This window comes from Petaurus breviceps, unplaced genomic scaffold, assembly GCF_028583685.1.
Source record: "Petaurus breviceps papuanus isolate PSGF00001 unplaced genomic scaffold, PetGlider_PUasm1.0 156, whole genome shotgun sequence".
In the NCBI taxonomy this organism is placed as follows: Eukaryota; Metazoa; Chordata; class Mammalia; order Diprotodontia; family Petauridae; genus Petaurus; species Petaurus breviceps.
In genome coordinates, this window is record NW_027185720.1 from 6,528,441 (window position 1) to 6,546,844 (window position 18,404).

Sequence of the window (18,404 nt, forward strand, 5' to 3'; positions counted from 1 at the left end):
CTCTCTCTCTCTCTCTCTCTCTCTCTCTCTCTCTCTCTCTCTCTCTTTTCTCTCCTCACTTCTTTTCTCTCTTCTCTCTGTCTGTCTCTCTCTCTCACACACACACACACACACACACACACACACTGCTCCAGAGCCCACAGGCATTGTGGTCACCTCCCGTCTCACAGGCCTATCGTGAGGAAGGCACTTTGTAGACCCTAAAGATGTACAGAAATGGGGGTTCCCATGACCTCTCTTCTTATCACGCAGGGAGAACCTTGCTGGGATTAGAACCTGGCAGCTCTTACTCCTCCATACAGCTTGAGTAACAGCTACAGAGATCCTTAGGGTCATATAAGCCATTCCCCTGCCTCTGGGCAGGTCACCCCTAAAGGACCCCCAGAGGTGAAGCAAGCATTCCAAAGACCCTCCCCGGTGAGCACCTCCTCCTGTCCCCCAGCCCCTAGGGGACCCTGACATTCTGAAGGCTTTAGCCAAGATAAGGCCTCAAAAGGGCCTTAACAGAAGAACTGGAGGGAACGCTGGCCTGAGTTCAAGTCTAGCCTCTGGCTCTGACACAATCTGGCTGTGTGACCTCTCAGGGAGCCCAACCTGCACAGAGCAGGTTCTGCCTGCTTTGTCAGACAGAGCCTCCCCAAGGCAGCATGACCCAGCCTCAGACACCGCATAGCGATGTCACCCTGGGCAAAGGCACTCAACTTTTCTGGCTGTAAAATGAAGGGTTGGACTGGATGACCGCTGAGGTTCCATGTATCTGGGAGCCCTGGGTTCTGGCCATCTCTGCCCTCAGCCCATGGCCTGCAGTAATGGCCGGCCCCCTGGAGGCATCAGGGAGCTGGAGCCTCCGACAGCACCCCCAGCCCCACAGTGCTCATTGTGCTAGACCACCAGGCTGTGTTTCTGGGTCAGGAAGCTTGAGCCCCTACCAGTGATGGTGATGATTTCTAGTGCTCCTGGGCCAAGTGACCACAGTGAAGCCAGTGGAGAAGCAAAGACCAGCCCACAGCCTCTCTGGGAACCCTGTTTCTGAGTCCAGGTAGGGCTGCAGTAGACACAGGAAGAAGAGCTAGGGCCTGCCGTCTCCTCCCTCTCAACCTCTCCCCATATTCTCCTCTTCCTGTCCTCAGGCCAGGCCTCTGACAACCCTGTGCCCACCTGTGAGCCTTCAGGAAGGGGGCCGAAGGGACCCTAGAGCTCATGAACTGCTCCCCATTTTACAGAGGAGGAAAAAGGCACCAAGATTTGCCCAAGGTCACAGATCACATACGTCAAAGGCAGGGTTTTAACTCAAAGTCAGCATTGTCCAGGGCCTTTGTTTTACGGATGGGAAAGGCAGCAGGCACCTGCCCAGGGCACCCAGCAGCAGGGAAAGAAGCTGGGTCCCCAGTGTCCAGTCTGGAGCCCATGGTATGTCCCAGGCCTCAGGCAGCCCAAGGGAGCTCTCATGTTCCCTGCATTCTAAAATGACAAGGCTCCTGTCATTTTATCTTCATGGAGCAGCTGAGAGAGGGCTTTATCCTTGGACTGAAAGAAGACTTTGTTGGGGACTGTCCTGGGGCTTCAGGCTGCAAGGGGCCGAGGACAGATATCATCCATGGGTTTGAATCCCAGAGTCCCAGGGGATGAAGCATCCATTCCAATGTAAACATGAACAAAAATCTCCTTGATAACACACCCAACAAGCAGTCAAACAGTCTTTGCCTGAAGACCTCCGTGACAGGGAGCTCACTACCTCCCAAAGGCAGTGAGTGCATCCCACCATCGGACAGCTCCCACAAACAGTGGGAGCTCTGAAGAGTTGGAGTAATGACGTCAGGACCCAGACTGAAGGGGGCTGAGAAGAGGACAAAAGGAGGGATGGGGAGGCAGAAAGGGAGGAAGGAGACAGGAGAGGTGGAGGGAGGAGTGCGGGGGGGCTGAGGGAGGAAGAAAAGATCTGGAATCACCTAGGCAAGAGGAAAAGGATACTGCAACGAGGGCCCAGGTGAGGCTGGATGGCTGTGTGACTTCCTCACGTTCCATTCAATAACAGAAGGAAAGGGAGGAAAGAAAGGGGGAAGTAAGGGAGGAAGGAATCGAGAAAGGAGAGAGACAGGTCCTCCTTTGTCACATTAGAGGACGGAAGAATGGGCCCTAGATCCGAATGGGGCTCAGTGTTGGGGTCCCCGGGGCAGCCTCTGGGGGTCCAGCTGCCACAGTCTGGAATGTGGTTCCAGCACAGCACTGGTTTCTCTTCAGACGCCTGGGCAGGGTCACCTACAAGGAGACTGAACAAAAACTGAACAGAAGTCTTTCCTGGAGGGAGCCACTACCCTGGGGGCCAGGACCAGCAGCGACCTTGGAGACCCTGGCTTGTGGGGAGGGCAGGTGGGGGGACTGAAGCTTAACTTGGCCCTGGCACAGAGGGTCACAGAGATGGGATGTGGGACTTGAACCCAAGGTCCTTTTAGCTCCAATGGTCATGGGCTCACACCTTCAGACCCCGGGGGCCTCAGACCTCCCACTTTACAGAGAGGGACACTGAGGCCCAGAGCAGTTCCATGGTCCCACAACCAGCTAGTGTCAAAGGGGAGACTGGAAGCCAGACCTCCAGACTCTACTTCCAGCAGCATCTCTGACACCTCACTGCCCCTCCTGGGTCTAGATGGCCTCTGCCGTCCACCTCCCTGCCCAATGTGTGAGCCCCTTCATAGGGCAGGTACTCACATGCCCTGGCCCCTGACCAAAGCCCTAGCATAGAGCCTTCCTGAGGCAGCAGACTAGGCTGGGTGCCCTCCAAGGCTTGCCTTGCCCCTCTGAGGTGCTGGGGGCCAATGGTCATGGAATGAAGCGGGTCCCCCAGGCCATACATGATCATGCCCAGGCCAAAGGTCGAGGCCTGGAGGCTTGAGGCCCTGAGAGAAGGGGCTCCCACGGGAACCTGGGAAGCCCCTGGCATTATCCCACAGATGGGAGAACACTGGAGAGAAGAGCAAAAGCAAATATCCAACATCCACCATTTGTAACTAGAGCAGACATCCCCGGGGAGGCCCCGACTGGAGGCACAGGGGGAGAAAGGGAGCAACGGAGGAAGAAGAGGAAGGGGAATGCCCCGAAATGGAGATCGTGGGGTCCCGGAGCAGGAGCCAGACAGGGCTCAGAAGTCACCAAGCACACAGAAGGGCCGCTGGGGGTGCCACAGTGCCTAGAACTGGGAGGGACCTTCAGGCAAGAAGTCCCTTACCCCCTATGAGCCTCAGTTTACCCATCTGTAAAATGCAGATAAAGAACCTCAATGGGAGGGGAAAGAGAGGGGGGGTCAGCAGGGCAGGGCCTTGTCTTTGGCCTAAGCCTTGTTGTGGGAAAGGCAGAGGGAACTTGGTGACCTTTCCAGTCCTCTAGATGTCCTGGGAGCTTCAGAGAGGTCAGCACCACCCCCAACTCCTCTGTCTCATAAGCATTCATTCGGCGTCAGGCCTTGGGCTGGGCGCTGGGGCCTGGGCCAGGCTGCCCTCAAGAGGCTTCCATTCTACTGGGGGGGCAGGAGACCACGCCGTGCAAATGAGAAGGTCCAAGGCAGCTTTAGGGGCAGGAGAGAATCCACAGGAGGCTTCCCCTAGGACGGCGCCCGAGCTGGGGCTAGAGGCAAGGCCAAGACCCAGGAGGGGCAGCCAGCTCCCAGTCTGGACACACCTGTGCCCCAAGGCTCGGGCACATCAGGAGACCCGGGGATCAGGACTGACCTGATTGGCAAACAGCAGGTGGCAGATGGTGTGGTCGTCAGGGTCCTTCATGATGGCGCGGATTAGCTGTAGCATTGGGGTGATGCCTGGAAGAAAACCAGGGTGTGTGTGCGCGTGCACATATCCTCCCCATCCTCACCCCGCCTCCCACTTTGGGCGGGGGTAGGTAGGTGGAGGACAGGTGTAAATATCCCCCCAAACCATTGTGTGCGGCCACGAGTGCGTGTGAAGCAGACCCCAGATGGCTGGAGTTCACTGGGCCCTGCCTAGGACCCAGGTCAGGGCCCCTGAGAGCCAGGGACGTCCTCTCCAAGCGCTTTTAGAATCTGTGCTAACAGCCTTCACTTGCTCTTACTTTCTTGGGCTGGTTTTCTACGACCTTGATTGTTGGACATTTTTATCAAAGGGATCGTTTATCTAAACTGCCAGACTCTGAGCCACCCAATAAGGCAGCCGGGCAGGACCTTGTCCCACCAGGTCCCCAGAAAGCCCAGGTTCCAAGCTGAAGGAGGAGGGGCAGGGAGTGGAGACCCCTCCTCACCTACCTGTCCCCCCTGCAATCATGCCCACTGACTTCACTATCTTCAGGGCAGGCTCCGACTTCTTGTCAGGACGGATGGCAAATTTCCCTGGAAGACAGACCCATTATATGAGACAAAATGGGACCAAGAAAGCTTAGAAAATGTGCCTCCTACTCAGAGGGGCAGACATGCGAAAAGCAGAGCTAGGGCCAGGACATCCACCATCATTACTCCAATCTCCACCTTCAGCCTCCAGAGAGAGGAAGGGACTGACCCCAGCTCATTCCCCCAGACAGGAGTCTGGAGAGGATTTAAATTCAAGTTGGTCCAGCCACTCTGGAAAGCAGTTTGGAGCTATAGCCCCAAATAATGAACTATATTTGATACAGGAAGGATATCACTATTAGGTCTATACCCTAAAGAGATCAAAACAAGAGGAAAAGTTCACCCCTATATACAAAAATATTTATAGCAACTCTGTTTGCAGTGGGAAAGAATTGGAGACTAAGGGGGTGCCTATCAATTGGGGAATATTGAGCAATTTATGGTCTATAGATGTCATGGAATACTATTGTGCTATAAGAAATAATGAGCAGGAGGTTCCCAGAAAAACCTAGGAAGACTTATATAAACTGATGCAAAGTGAAGCAAGCTGAACCAAGAGAAAACAATTTATATAATAACAACAATACTTCAAAGATCAACAAAGACTTTGAAAGACTTAATAACTCTCATAAACACAATGACCAACCACGATTCCAGAACTGACGTTGAAAGGTGCCACCCACCCCCAGATAGAGAGGTGATGAACCTAGAGTGCAGATGGAAGCATGGGTTTGTTTTTTTTTTTAATATGGCCAATGGGGAAATTTGTTTTAGCTGGACTATACATATTTATAATAAGGAATTTTGTTTTCCTTGTTTTCTTACTTGCAAGAAAGAATGGGCAGGAGAATAGGTAGGCTGTCATTTAAAAATAAAAATACTTAAAAGAGAAGAAAATGCATTTTCCTCTTTTCTTTGTAGAAGTGAAGGATTGTGGATGTGGAACATTGTATGTTGTGTCAGACTCGATCCATATGTTGGTTAGTTTTAATCAACTGCCTTGTTTTCTTTCTTTTTTCATTCTCTGTTACATTCTTTGTTACTCACTGTGTAGGTAAAAGGGGAAGGATCTCTTTGGAAGTCAAGGTGATGTAAAAACACAAGATAGTAAAAACTGAAACCAATTCACCTTTACCATGGTAGACCAGCAGGCCACTGGGGCCTCTGAAGTCAATGGTGTCATTGATCTTCAGGCTTTCCAGGTACTGGGACATCTTCCCGCCAGCAGGAAACTTGGGGTTTGTGTCTTTGAAGTAAATCTAGAAAACACCCCCCCATTTAAGTCAAACCCCAAGACCAGCAACCCCCTGAGGTCTGGGCCAGCCCCTCCTTCTGGGGTGCCTCCCAAACCAGGGGCTTCTAGCTATCTCTTGGCTGCCCTGGGCCTCCCAGCAGGGCCCATCCTTTTCAAGCATCATCCCTGACACTCATCTTCCCTCCCCACCACCTGCCAGCCTGAGTCCTCAAGGAGCAGTCCTATTGGAAAGCAACCTGACCACATAAATAATAGTAACATAGAAATGATTTATAATAATTTATTAGATTCCAGCTCACTGAATGTCAGAGGTAGGAGGGACCTTAGCAATAAAATCAACCCTTTCATTCTATGGATAAGGAATCATGAGATCCTAGGCATAGAGCTGGAAGGGACCTCAGAGCCCATTTAGGTCCAACATTTAACAGATGGGTAAACTGATGCACAGAGAGGGGAAAGTGACTTCCTAAGGTCACATAGGCAATAAGCATTGGAGCTAAGAGTTGAACACAGGTCTTCTGGCTACAGGGTCAATGTTCTTCCCATTGTATTTCACAGCTTCCCATGATTAAGGTCCAGAGAAGAGGGTCACTTAATCCAGATCACAGCAATATTAAAGCTCCCCAAGGATGCTTGTATCTAAAATTCTAAGTCCCCTCCCCTAAGAAGTGCATACCTCAAGTTGAAATTTCAAATTTCAGACCCTTTGGCAAGCTGGTTAGGGAATAAGGAAGAGAGAGAAGAAAGAAAGCCGGGAATTTAGAGTTTGAGAAGCTGGGATGGGCAATCACTTCACCTAAGGTGCATTTTCCCTGGTAATAGACCATAATAAGAGAGCTGGCCTGGATGGTCTTGAGTGTCCCTTCCAGCCCTGGGTCATACAGTTCTAGGAAAGGTCTTTGGCCGGGTTGGAGAAGGGTATTCTGGTTGCCTACCTGCCCAAGAAGGAGTAAAGGGTCCTTGCTTGGGCCACCCGACACCCTCTCCAGCCCCTATCACTCCAACCCCCAAATGTGCTCACACCACTGCCAGATGCCTCCACCCTACATGGTGAGAAGGTCCAGCTTCACCATGCCCTCTCCGCCTCCACACAGTGGACCCCCAGGAAAACATGGACCTCATCAGCTCCTATGGATTTAATTACCATCTCTGTCTTGCTGCTCTCACCTCTCTCCCAAATGCTGTTGGACACCTCAAACTCAACGTGTCCAAAACTGAGTTCATTATCTTCCCGTTCCCCCCAAGGGCACCACCAGCCCCCAAGTCCTCCAGGCTCACAGCCTTCTTCCATTTCATTCTCAATTCTCTCTCTCAAACCCCACAGATCCAGATGTGTAATATCTCTCAGCACCTCTTGGCCAGCATGAAGCCTCCCAAAGGCTTTGATGGGCCACAGTAACCTGGACTGGCCAAGGGAGGCGTGTGGAGAGTGGGTGAGGGAGATGGAAATCCAGCAGATTCCTAAGGATGTGGTCTGCTGTTTACAAGGTGATGGCTGGATCTCATTAGCTAGAAATTAAACAGGGAGCTCCAGTCTCATGATGGAAAAAAAGTAACAAAGGACAGCTCCTGGAGGCCACAGAGGAGATGCTTGGGCTTCTCGAATGCCAGCATACAGCAGCGCCCCCCGCCTAGGGCCGCTGGCACCCTGGGAGAGGCGGGCTCACCTTGATCACCAGGTCCACATAACCTTTGTCATCATCACTGGACACTGGGGTATAGGGCCGGATGACCAGGTTCCCATCGATCCGGGCTGAGAGGTAAATGTGCTGACCTGGAAAGAGGATGGGGCAGGAGGGGGAGGCTTCAGGTGGAGGAGCTCACCCCCACCCCCAGCAGTTGTGGCCCAGTGGCTGACACCCACTAACCAGCACTCTTGAATTCTGGAGTACAAAATGGGAGTCCTCAGGCCAGACATTCATCCCGGGCCTTCAGACTGAGTCATCAGGAGCTCACACAGAGAGGCCACCACCTACTTTTCTCCCTTTTATTGAATACATGAAAATGCCTGTTTGATTTGGTGTTTATATTTAGCCTAAAAATAAATTGCATTTTTAAAAACGAGTTCCCAGATGCAGAGGAGAGATTCTCTCCCTTTCTTTGGCCAGGATGGGTGAGGAAGCCTGCCACCCTCTCCTGCTCCAGGGATGGGTCAGTTACTTTGGTTGGACTGCCTTTATTTCCCCTTTCTTTCTTACTTTTTCTTACAAAGGGGCAGGGGAGAGACATTCATCCATCCCTCCATTCCCATATGTGTATGTGGGAGCTACATATATGTTGATGCATGTAGACAAAAATGCATACACCACACACACAGGGGAGGAGAGAGAATGCAAAACTAAAAGATCTCCACAGAAATTAAGCTCAAATTAAAGGAATGTTTTTGAGCAGGAGAGTTCGCGGCCCTATTGACCAACTGTGGTTAAGACGCCGGATATTCAAGAGATTCTGATCTGGGACCAAACTGGCCTCAAAGAAAATGCAGGAGGCAAAAAACAGAGAGCGAGGCGGGAAGCCGCTAAATTTCAAGCCCTGCTCTCCCAGCTCCCAGAAGACCCTCCCCCATCCTCACCCCCTGCGCCTAAGCATCCCTAGGCCCACAGGCCTTCCTGCCCCACTTCCCCTGGGAGCCCCAAGGCCAGGAGTAGGACTTACCTATGGGAAGGCCCAGCACGTGCTGCGGAGACGGGAGGGCAAACCGGAACCTCCGTGTATCATGGCTGATGCTCTGGGAGGGGGAAAAACCCAACAGTCGGACCACTGAGGTACAAAGGTTCCAGGACTGACGGGCCTTAAAGCCAGGGAGACCTGGGTGAGACCCACCTCAGACACAGACTGGTTATGGGACCTCGGGACAAGTCGCTGAAACTCTCCATGCCCCAGGCAACCCAGAGAAGGTGCCCACTGGCGGCCGTGGGGGAGTGTCCTCACCTGGAACCTCACTGGTCCCATCCCACCCCTCACTTCTGAAGCATCTCAAGGCACTTTCTTCACAACAACTCTTTGGAATAGTAGCATTAGGGAAATTATATGCAAGAAGAAACCCAAGCTGAGAGGGTTAAAGTTTACACAGCAAATGCGTATCAGGGCAGCATTCGCACCCAGATCTGCCTCCAAGTTCAGAACTCTTTCTTCTAGACAATGTGTAGCCTCCTCGAAAGTCTGGGAAAGTCCCAGGGTCCTTAGCCATGAAGAGGGACTTGGGGCTGCCCGGCTGCCAGGACTTCTGCTCCCTTCTTCAACCAGATGGGATCCCCATCTGTCCATGGGAATAACTCTTCCAGGAAGCCCTTGGTGTGGGACAGAGGGTTTGGACTAGGCCTCGAGGCCCTCCTTGTCCTTAGACACCTAGTAGCTGTATAGCCTTGGACCAGTCCCCTCCCCAAGTCTCAAGCTCCTCTTCTGATGTTTCCAGCCATAGGTTCACCTTCTGATCTGGCCTTGCCCTCCCAGCATCATTCCCACGTACCTGTACCTGTACCCTGATCTCTGCCTCCCTTCCCCAGCAGGTCAGAAACCTCAGGAAGCTGAGAAGGTGTAAGCTGAGTGAGGTAGACCAGGAATCCCTGGTGCCAGGAGCCTGCAGTCAGCTACCCAGCCTCTGCCTGAAAATCCTCTGGTCAGGGGGCCGTGGGAGCCTCCCCTCCCAATGGCAGCCTCCTCTGTTTCTGGACATGGTCACTGTTAGGAAGTTTGTTTTTCCTCTGAGGGAGCTGGAATTGAATCCCACAACTTCTGCCCCGTTCCCCGCTGGCTTTGCCCTCCCAGCAATCCCACAACCAGAGACAGCCTCGAAGACAGGGCAGTGAGGGAGCCCTGGAGTCAGGTAGTGGTTGTTGAGTTGTTTCTGTCATTTCTGATTCTCCGTGATCCCATTTGGGGACCCCATTTTCTTGGCAAAGATACTGGAGCGGTTCATCATCTCCTTCTCCAAAAGTCAGGAAGACCTGAGTTCAAATCCAGCTTCAGACACCTGCTAGCTGTGTGACCCTGAGTAAGTCACTTAACCCTGTCTGTCTCAGTTTCCTTGACTGTAAAATGAGCTGAAGAAGGAAATGACAGACCACTGTAGTATCTCTGCCAAGAAAACCCACAATGGGGTCATGACTGAACAGCCTGAAGATAGCCCACCTAGCTCCCACCCCTAAGGGCTCTTCAACAGGGTGAAGGTTCTGAGGCACCCCCCTGCTCTGCTGAGCTCATCGGTGCCCTGACTGCCAGGCAGTGTCCAGAACTGCCCCCACTGCCCCCTGTGAGGCAGATGGGACGGCACCCAGGGCCTTCTCACCTCTGAAGGGCAGCCTCAGCCCGCAGGGTGCTGTCGGGGTATCTGTGCTGTGCCCCTAAGCTGGCAGCCCACAGTACCAGCCTTGCCCATCCTTCCACAGCTGAGCAGCCCTTATTCCTCAGCATGACCTGCTGGGCTCAAGCCAGGGCGGGCAGAAAACCCCATCTTTCTGGCCTGTGACTAGTCGCTCCTCCTGTAACCTCTGACCCTGCAGCCCCCCAGGTCCAGTGGGGATCGTAGTGGGAGGAAGGCCCAGAGCCATATTCAGAAAGGTCCCAAACCAGAGCCCAGCACCCATAAGAGGCTGACAGATGGGGACTGGAAACCTCACTTAGGACCAGATGAAGGAAGGGAGGGAAGCCTGGGAAGGAGAAGGCCCCTGTGGGGGTCTAAAGCCTTCACTGTCCTTACCTTACAGACCACTTTTTGGGACAGAATCCAGGGAGACTCAATGTAAGAAAAACCTTCTAAGAACCAGGGCTCTTCATGCATAACCCACAAAATCACTTATTGTCTTAGCGGGGAGGGAGGGAGGGAGAGAAGAAATTTGGAACTCAAAATAAAATGAATGTTAAAAATTGTCTTTATGCGTAACTAGGAGGGGAGGGAATAAAGCATTATTAAAAAAAAAAAAAAGAATCGAGAGGTAGTGAGCTCCCCATTGCTAAAGGGTCTTTCAGCAGAGGCTTCTTGCCAGGAAAGGCAGAGAGGGGATTTCTTGTTCAGGCAAAGGTAGACTAGAGGCCCTCTGAGTTATCTCCGTAAATGAACTGTGTCCTCCCACCAGGGCTGTGGAGGCCAATGGGATCCCATTCTCCCAACAAAGGCGTGTTGGGGGGCCTCGGGGTGTGGCAGGGCAGGTAGCAGGGAAAGGCCCTAATTCAATCCCCATGCCCTTCCTCAGAAACAATCCATAGCTCCCTATTGACCTAATTAACAAAAATCCAAATGCAGTAGCCCAGAATCCCAGGAATTCTTGTGCCTCCTCCTAATGAGCTCCACCATTACCGCCAGTGGGCTGGGCCTCAGTTTCCTCATCTGTAGAACAGCCTAGGGGGTCCCTGGAGCCCTTGCAGATCTAGGTCAGGAATCTGATCATGCCATTACCTGGGGGACCCTGGGCAAAGTCACTTAAAACCTCACGTTTTGTCTTTTTCAATTGAAAATGCAGGGGGTTGGGATAGAGGGGCTGGCTCGAGATCTAGGCTCCCATGGCCAGATGACCTTCTTGACTCTTCCAATACCAACAAGCTTCTTACTCCGACATCTTCCTACTTGGCATAAGCATCATATGACTCAGGATGTTTGGGAGCGGCCAAACTGGGGGTGCTGAGGGTGGGACTGGAGCCTGGATTATCAAACCACAGGCATGGTGGGGAGGTGGCCTACTATCCCTGGGAAGGAGGGAAACAGGCCAAAGGAGATACTCTGTGCTCTACCCACCTTGGAACAGAGAAGGAATGAATCACAAAATGTCAGGGTGGGAAGGCCTGAGAGCAGGGCATGTCAGAGCTGGAAGGGGGCTTAGAACAGGGGGTGTCAGGGCTGGGAGGGGCCTGAGAACAGGGGGTGTAAGAGATGGGAGGAGCCTGAGAACAGGGGGTGTCAGAGCTGGGAGGGGCCTTAGAATAGGGGGTATCAGAGTTGGGAGGGCCTGAGAAAAGGAGGTGTCAGGCCAATTTTGGAAGAGTCACGCCCCCCAATTTTGTAGAACCAGGACAAGGCCTCAGAGCTCTGCTCTAACTCTTCTTTGGGGAACTCCTGGGAGAACAAGGACAAGAAGCCCAGAGGCCGAGCAGGCCAGGCGAGGCTGCAATCTGTGCTGGCAGAAGGACTACACACCTACAGAGGGGAGGGCAGAAGGAATCCCAAGGAGAGGAGTGCGTGTGAAGTCCCTGTGCCGCTCGCTCTACCAGGAGATCAGAACCTCAGGGGATCCTCACAGCAGCCCTCGAGGGAGGGGCTACTGTCATCCTCAACTTACAGGGGAAGGAACTGGGGCAGGCAGAAGTGAGGTGACTTGCCCAAGGTCCTACAGCCTCAGTGTCTGAGGCTGGATTTGAACTGGGATCTTGAGACTCCAGGCCCGTCCTCTGTGCACCGTGGCACCCCCAGCGGCCACTAATATCCCCATGCCTATAAAACACTCCACCTCTGCCTCAGTCTCTTCATCTGTGAAATGGGACGGATCATGCCTCATCAGGGTAAATGTTACTGTCCCTCAGGACAAGATGGGGCAGCGCTCCCACTCTATAAGCCAAGCTGAAGGAAGCTGAGTAGGCTTAGCCCGAAGAAGACCCAGGGGGGCAGGAGAGCCAGACTGGAGTCTCTGAAGGGCTCGGCTCTCCCATGAAGAGGAATCTGCTGGGCCCCAAGCTCTAACTGGGGTTGCATCTGGCATCAGGAAAAACAGGCCTGGAAAGACAACTGTCCCAGAGAGTCCCTGCCCCAAAGGGGCTCCAGCAGTCTCCTTGGCTCTCGGCCCAGGGCGTGGTGGGGTGGATTCCTGTTCAGACACAGAGTGAGGCCCCTCCTGCCTGAGAGTCACCACCCCCTATGCCCTGCTTAGCAGGGCTGTGTGAGGACCAAAAAGAAGGTGGGCGTGCCAGGCTTTGGTACAGTAAATAACGCTGATGAGAAAGGGTCACCTCGGGAAACTCTACCTGCCCAGGTCCTGGGAGCCTGCCCAGCTCTGAAATCATCCAGTTGGGACAAAGGGAGAATTTGTTGGGTGGTTAAGAAGGGGGGAGGGGAGGAAGAGAATATTTAATAGGTGAATGGGTTGGTGGAACATTCAAGTCTGATCCAGAAAAAATCCATCCAGTTCTCCAGACTGGAGTTCTTTGCAAGCCTTGATGGAACAAGGCCTGGACAGGGTGGTCCAGTGGATAGAGCATTGGCCTTGGAGTCAGGAAGCCCAGAATTCAAATTTGGCCTCAGAAATGTAAGCTTTGTGATCCTGGGCGAGTCACTTGGCCACCCCCTGACTCTGTTTCCTCACCTGAAAATTGAGGGTAATAATAACATCTACTCCCCAGGGTTAGGAGGAAATAACATGGAAAGAATGTACTTTGCAAACCTTAAAGCTCTATCAGAGCTATAATGATCATGCCTGTCAGAGGATCAAGGAGAGCAGTCTGTAAATACTAGCTGTTATTCTGAATACTGCTGGCATTATTGCCAGCTCATACACACATGCCGGGAGAGGCTGGTTGGCTTAGCCCAACCCCACACTAAGCATTTCTTTGTTTCTTTCCATTTCAAAGAGAGAGCTCTGAATTCAGCCAGGGACCAGGGCTCTGGTCCCAGTCCTGCTACTAACCAACAGTATGACCTTGGGCAAGTAATTCTACCTCTATCAATCAATCAGTCCAAAAGAATGCATTAAATGTGTACTTTGTGCCAGGCCCTGAGGACGCAGGTATAAAGGATGAGGCAATCCTTATTTCACAGGAAGTTTTATCCCTATTGGTAGAAAGAGGAGGTCTGGGCTGAGTTGGAATCAAAAAGGAGCTTAACCAGTCATCAGCCTTCCACCTCCTACAGGAAGGAATGCCTGTTAAGCCTCTCCTTGCTAGATGGTCATCTAACCTTTTCTTAAATGCCTACCCTGATGGGGGTAGGGAGGCTCATTCCCCCTGGGGCAACTCTTTCCCAATTAGAACTACCCCAAACTAGAAATTATTCCTTATATTGACCTGACATTTTTCTATTTGTATTTTCACCCACTGAAAATACAAATTTCTCCTTCTGGAACCCCATAATTGAAGTCTAACTCATGCCTTACAAGGCTGTCTCTCAGACCCTGGATCCTGTACTTACCACCTATAACCTGCGTGTCCTGGTTTCTTCCCCTCTCTAGCTAGGCTAGTCTCCTTTTCTGTAAAATGAAGACCTCTGAGGCCCCTTCCAACTCAGCACGTCTGGTTTCTCCCTCTCACTCCCTTCTTTCTATAGATTCTCTCCTCTAGGCTTAACATTCTTTGCTGTTTTAGCCATTGCTCTTAGGATGGACCTTCTCAGGTCTCAGCCTGGACCAGACATGTACCAGGGCTCAAGTCTGGAAAGTCTCTTGTTTCTCAGACCTAGCCTTCCTCAGTTCAACATGCAGTCTGTCCCTTAACCACATCCCTTCCTCCTAGCTAGGACCCCCTCCTTTCTGCCCTGCCCTTTCTCTGGAATCCCTCCTGGGAACCCCAAGTTACTGAACTTGACCCAGCAATGCTAAGTCTATGCCCCAAAGAAATCAAAGAAAGAAGATAAAGGCCCCACGTACAAAAATATTAATAGCAGCTCTTTTTGTGGTGGTAAAGAATTAGAAACTGAGGGGATGCCCATCAGTTGGGAAAGGGCTGACCAAGTTGTACGGGGTGGTGACATCACACTATTGTGCTGTAAGAATGAGGAAGGAGATGGTTTCAGAGAAACCTGGGAAGACTTGTCTGAACTGATGCAGGATAAGCAGAACCTAGAGGACAATTAGGCAGTAAAATACAGTAAAAATTAGAAAGTTTGAAAGCCTTAAGGATTATTGATCAACTCTTTGGAGGACTCCTGATGAGGCCTGCTGCCCATCTCCTATCCACGACGCATGTTTATTGCAAGGCTCGTTGCTTTTCTTTTTTTCTCAGTGCACATGGAGGGGAAGGGACAAAGAAAAATTTGTAGGGAAGGAAAATAGATTTTTATTATTTTTTTTTTAAACTTTCAAAAAAGGAAGATGTAAAACAAAAGTCAAAAAAATTAAGTACACAGAAGAATCTTATTACTTTCTGCATTGAACAGCTTTTCTGATTTTTCTTCAAAGGCCCAAAACACAGATTGTTGATCAGGGAGAGCGATTGCTGTTCAACCCTCCAGAAGTGCATAGGATAGATGAGAATTCCCAGAGTCTGTACCTAGTCAGAGCTCAGGAGACATTAGCTACTGGTGGTGGGACTTGGGACCTGGGATCCAGAGGCAGAGGGGACACAGCCCCACACCCAGTCCAGCCAGGAAATTCTAAGGGCACTCAATCCCTCTAACTTTCCAATTCCTCAATTTCTAATTTCAATTCTAAATTTCTCAATTCCTCTAACTTTGCTTAGAGGCCCCCAGGAAGGAATATCCCCAAGGCTAGGGGTCTTGGCTTCCCCACCCCAGGTGGGGCCCTCTCACTCACCTCTTTGTCAATCAGCCTCAAAGGGTATTTCACATCAGGGTTCTCGAGGGTGATGGGGGGAGCCGACTTCCCAAAAAGTTTCATGAAAAGGCTATAGATGAACCAAACGGGGGACAGCACAAAGCCACCCAACTGCAAAGAAATGGGGGGAAAAAGTCATCAAGGGCCCATTGGAACACAGGAAGGGGGAGAGAAAATGAGGCATCTTGATATTCTTGCTGCTAGGAAAACTGGGTCTCAATGAGACCCTTCCCTGACAGCTTTAATGGGCCATGTTTTTTAGGGAGTCCAGCCCACATCCTCTGTGCCCTCCCTGGGCAGACTCATTCTGCCCCTCAACCTCATACCCTTCCAAAGCCTCAAATAAATGTAAAAGATTCTTCCCCTCTCCCCTCCACGCACACCCTATTTTATTGTTTATTATAAGGGATGGATCCTTGGGGGGGGCGGGGAGCGAGGAGGGGAAGTATCAGTGATGTCAAAACAAGAGATTAATAAACAAAACTTTGAAGGAAATATGTGAAAAATGTAAAAAATTATTATAATGTAAAACATATAAATGTAAAAATATAAATATATAATAAAAAATAAAAATATATAAACGTAAAAAATGATTATAATTATCTAGAGGAATTTCTGAAGTTCTCAGATCCTGCCTCCCTATGCCCATTAGACCCTCAGAACCAATCTCAGCCTAAGTTTCCTAATCCATAAATTGAGAGAAGCCTAGAGGACACTCCCTAGTGTTATTGTGAGACCATTAATAAGAAAAGGGAAACTCAGGAACTAGACCGATAAGGGTTAGATCTCCATTCTAGGCTGCCAGAAGATAGCCATGGGCTCACTGCTTTTATATATATTCTGCAATATATATATTCTTTTTTTAAATGGGCAGGTAGGTGACAGTGGATAGAGGCAGGGGGTCCTGAGTTCAAATTTGGCCTCAGACACTTACTAGCTGTGTGACCCTGGGCAAGTCACTTCACCCTGTCTGTATTAGTTTCCTCATCCATCAAAGGAGCTGGAGAAGGAAATAGCAAAGCCCTCCAGTATCTTTATGAAGAAAAAGTCAGACATGACTGAACAACAGCTTCTTAGAAGTAGCTGGTGGAAATGCAAGAATCGGTTTTGCTTAACAGAAATATGTGTTACAAAGGTTTTTGTTTTAAATTGGTGGAAGAGAAGGCAAATTTTTGTACATTGAAAATAATTATCACTTAAAAAAAAGAAACTCTATAGGGTGAGAGATTTCCAGAAGAAAACTCCCTGAAAAGAGAATTACAGAATATCTCTGCTTGGAATAGAAAGGAAGGCCCAAAAAAGAAGGGGGGCAGGGGGTCCTCAAGGGCCAGAGTCACTAGAAAGTCCCTTGGGGCAGGCCTGAGGTTATTTTGGGATTCTGTCTCCATATTCCCAGGCACTTGTGTCAAAAAGCCTTCCCAGGAAGCCACCCCAGGGCCCAACAGAGGAACTGGGCTGCTTTTGCTGCCTTCTATACCATCTATCTCCTTTCCTCCATCCTCTCGCCCCAGACTAAACCACTAAGACCACAGAGTCACAGGAGCCCCAGAGGCCACTACGTCTGTTATGAGCAGGGATGGCCTCCCTCCTCCACAAGGCCGACCAGGGCCAGCCCCAGCCTCTGCTTAAGACCTCCAGCAGCGAAGGCTATATGCTGAGGCTGCCTGTTCTGCTTTTCAGAGTTGCAGTCACTCTATAAGCAATGTGTCAGGCACTGTGCCAAGTACTGGGATGCAAAAAGGGGCAAAGGAAGGCCCCTGCCCTCAAGGAGCTTACAATCTGAGGGAGTCCTTCATTACACTGAACCAAAACCTGCTTCTATGTAACTGGATAAAGAGGGTTAAACACCCCCTCCCATAAAGACACATACACCCACACCTACATAAACCCCCATACACACACACACACACACACACACACACACACACACACACAGTCCAATTCTGCCCTGGGGGACAGTCAAGTGTACTCAGCCTAAAAGAAATAAAAGAGAAAGACTGGGAGGGGCCCTTAGAGAGCCCAGGCCCTGAGGCTGGAGACAGGGGAGGAACAAGAAAAACAAAGTTTTAATTAAGGAAGCAGCCACCAAAAGGAAAATAAACAAACAAACCAAACCCCTGTAGGCCAGGAAAACAAGGCTACATCCCTCCCTGGGGTCTGAGGGTCACAGTTCAGATGGTAATAGTACCAGCATTAATAACAGTATTTAAATGGTGCTTTACAAACATTACATCCTTTGATTCTCACAACAACCCAGAGAAGTAAGGGTTATTAGCCCCATTTTACAGAAGAGGCTTACCCAAGATCACAGTAAGTATCTGAGGCTGTATTTGAACTCAGGTCTTCCAGACTCCTAGTGCTGGACGAATCAGGAAGACGACCCCAAATTTAAAAAAAAAAATTTATATTCCATCCTTTGTGCTTGGTTTAAGGCAAAGAAGTTAATCCAGCGAGAAAGAATCTTCCTTTTCCTCTCTGTCTCCCCCTCCTAGGATATACCTGGTCATGGAAAGCAAGCTCATTTTCATACTGGTCTAATTCCATTTATAAAGATTCTCAATAATGACCTAGATCCAAGAAGCAGTATAAGGGATATATTTATGGAAATTTGTGGTCAGAAAAGAAGGAAGGAGGCAGTTACATAATGAGAAGGAGGGCTAACAGAGGAAGACCCAGAGGAAGGCCTCTCATGGGTTGGGTCGGTCATCCACAGAGGATTTATGAAAGGACTTGGACACAAATCACAAAAGATGAGAAAGTAAGGGTGGGCTGCTATCTGCACCACTGAAGGTATATACACCCTTATCCACAAGCTCACATCCATTTGAAATACAATCCCACATTTAGTAGCTGAGAGGGGAAATCTCTGTAACTTCACAGTGCCCATGGAACCCGTCACACAGGGCACACCTCTTGGAATTGCAGAAAGAAAACTGTACTTGGAAAGAATGGCATCTAAATCTTGGCTTTTCGACCTATTTTAGCTGTGATCTTGGGGGAGTTGTCTCCCCACTCTAGGACTCATCAATATGCCATCTAAAACCAAAATAGTAGATCTAGGAGGTGACATGGACACAGAATGGTAGATTTGGGGCGTAGACAAGCTAAGGAAGAAACAGGAGGATTTCAGACCTGTTGTCCGTGTAGTGTCTGACAAACCCAAGGACACAAGTTACAAGGGGAAGTGACAAGAACTACAGGAAACCTGGAAAACAGTCTGGCATAAAATTAGGTTTAGACCAACATCTTATACCATACACACCTCACCAAAACCCAAATTTTGCAGACTGGGAGAGGTTGAATGACTTGGCCAGGGTCACACATCTAG

At 50.3% G+C, this 18,404-nt stretch overlaps 1 protein-coding gene across 2 annotated transcripts in view; it reads right to left on the reverse strand.

The window, feature by feature from the left end:
* Positions 1-18,404, reverse strand: part of CYB5R3 (cytochrome b5 reductase 3) — a 33,251-nt gene that overhangs the window by 2,892 nt on the left and 11,955 nt on the right. For both annotated transcript variants that reach the window (XM_069081960.1, XM_069081959.1), the window contains exons 2-7: positions 15,056-15,187; positions 8,262-8,334; positions 7,274-7,380; positions 5,481-5,610; positions 4,271-4,354; positions 3,726-3,811 (exon numbers count right to left, since the gene is read on the reverse strand). In XM_069081960.1, coding sequence (XP_068938061.1) covers positions 3,726-3,811; positions 4,271-4,354; positions 5,481-5,610; positions 7,274-7,380; positions 8,262-8,334; positions 15,056-15,187 — 612 coding nt within the window. The remainder of the gene's footprint in view (positions 1-3,725; positions 3,812-4,270; positions 4,355-5,480; positions 5,611-7,273; positions 7,381-8,261; positions 8,335-15,055; positions 15,188-18,404) is intronic.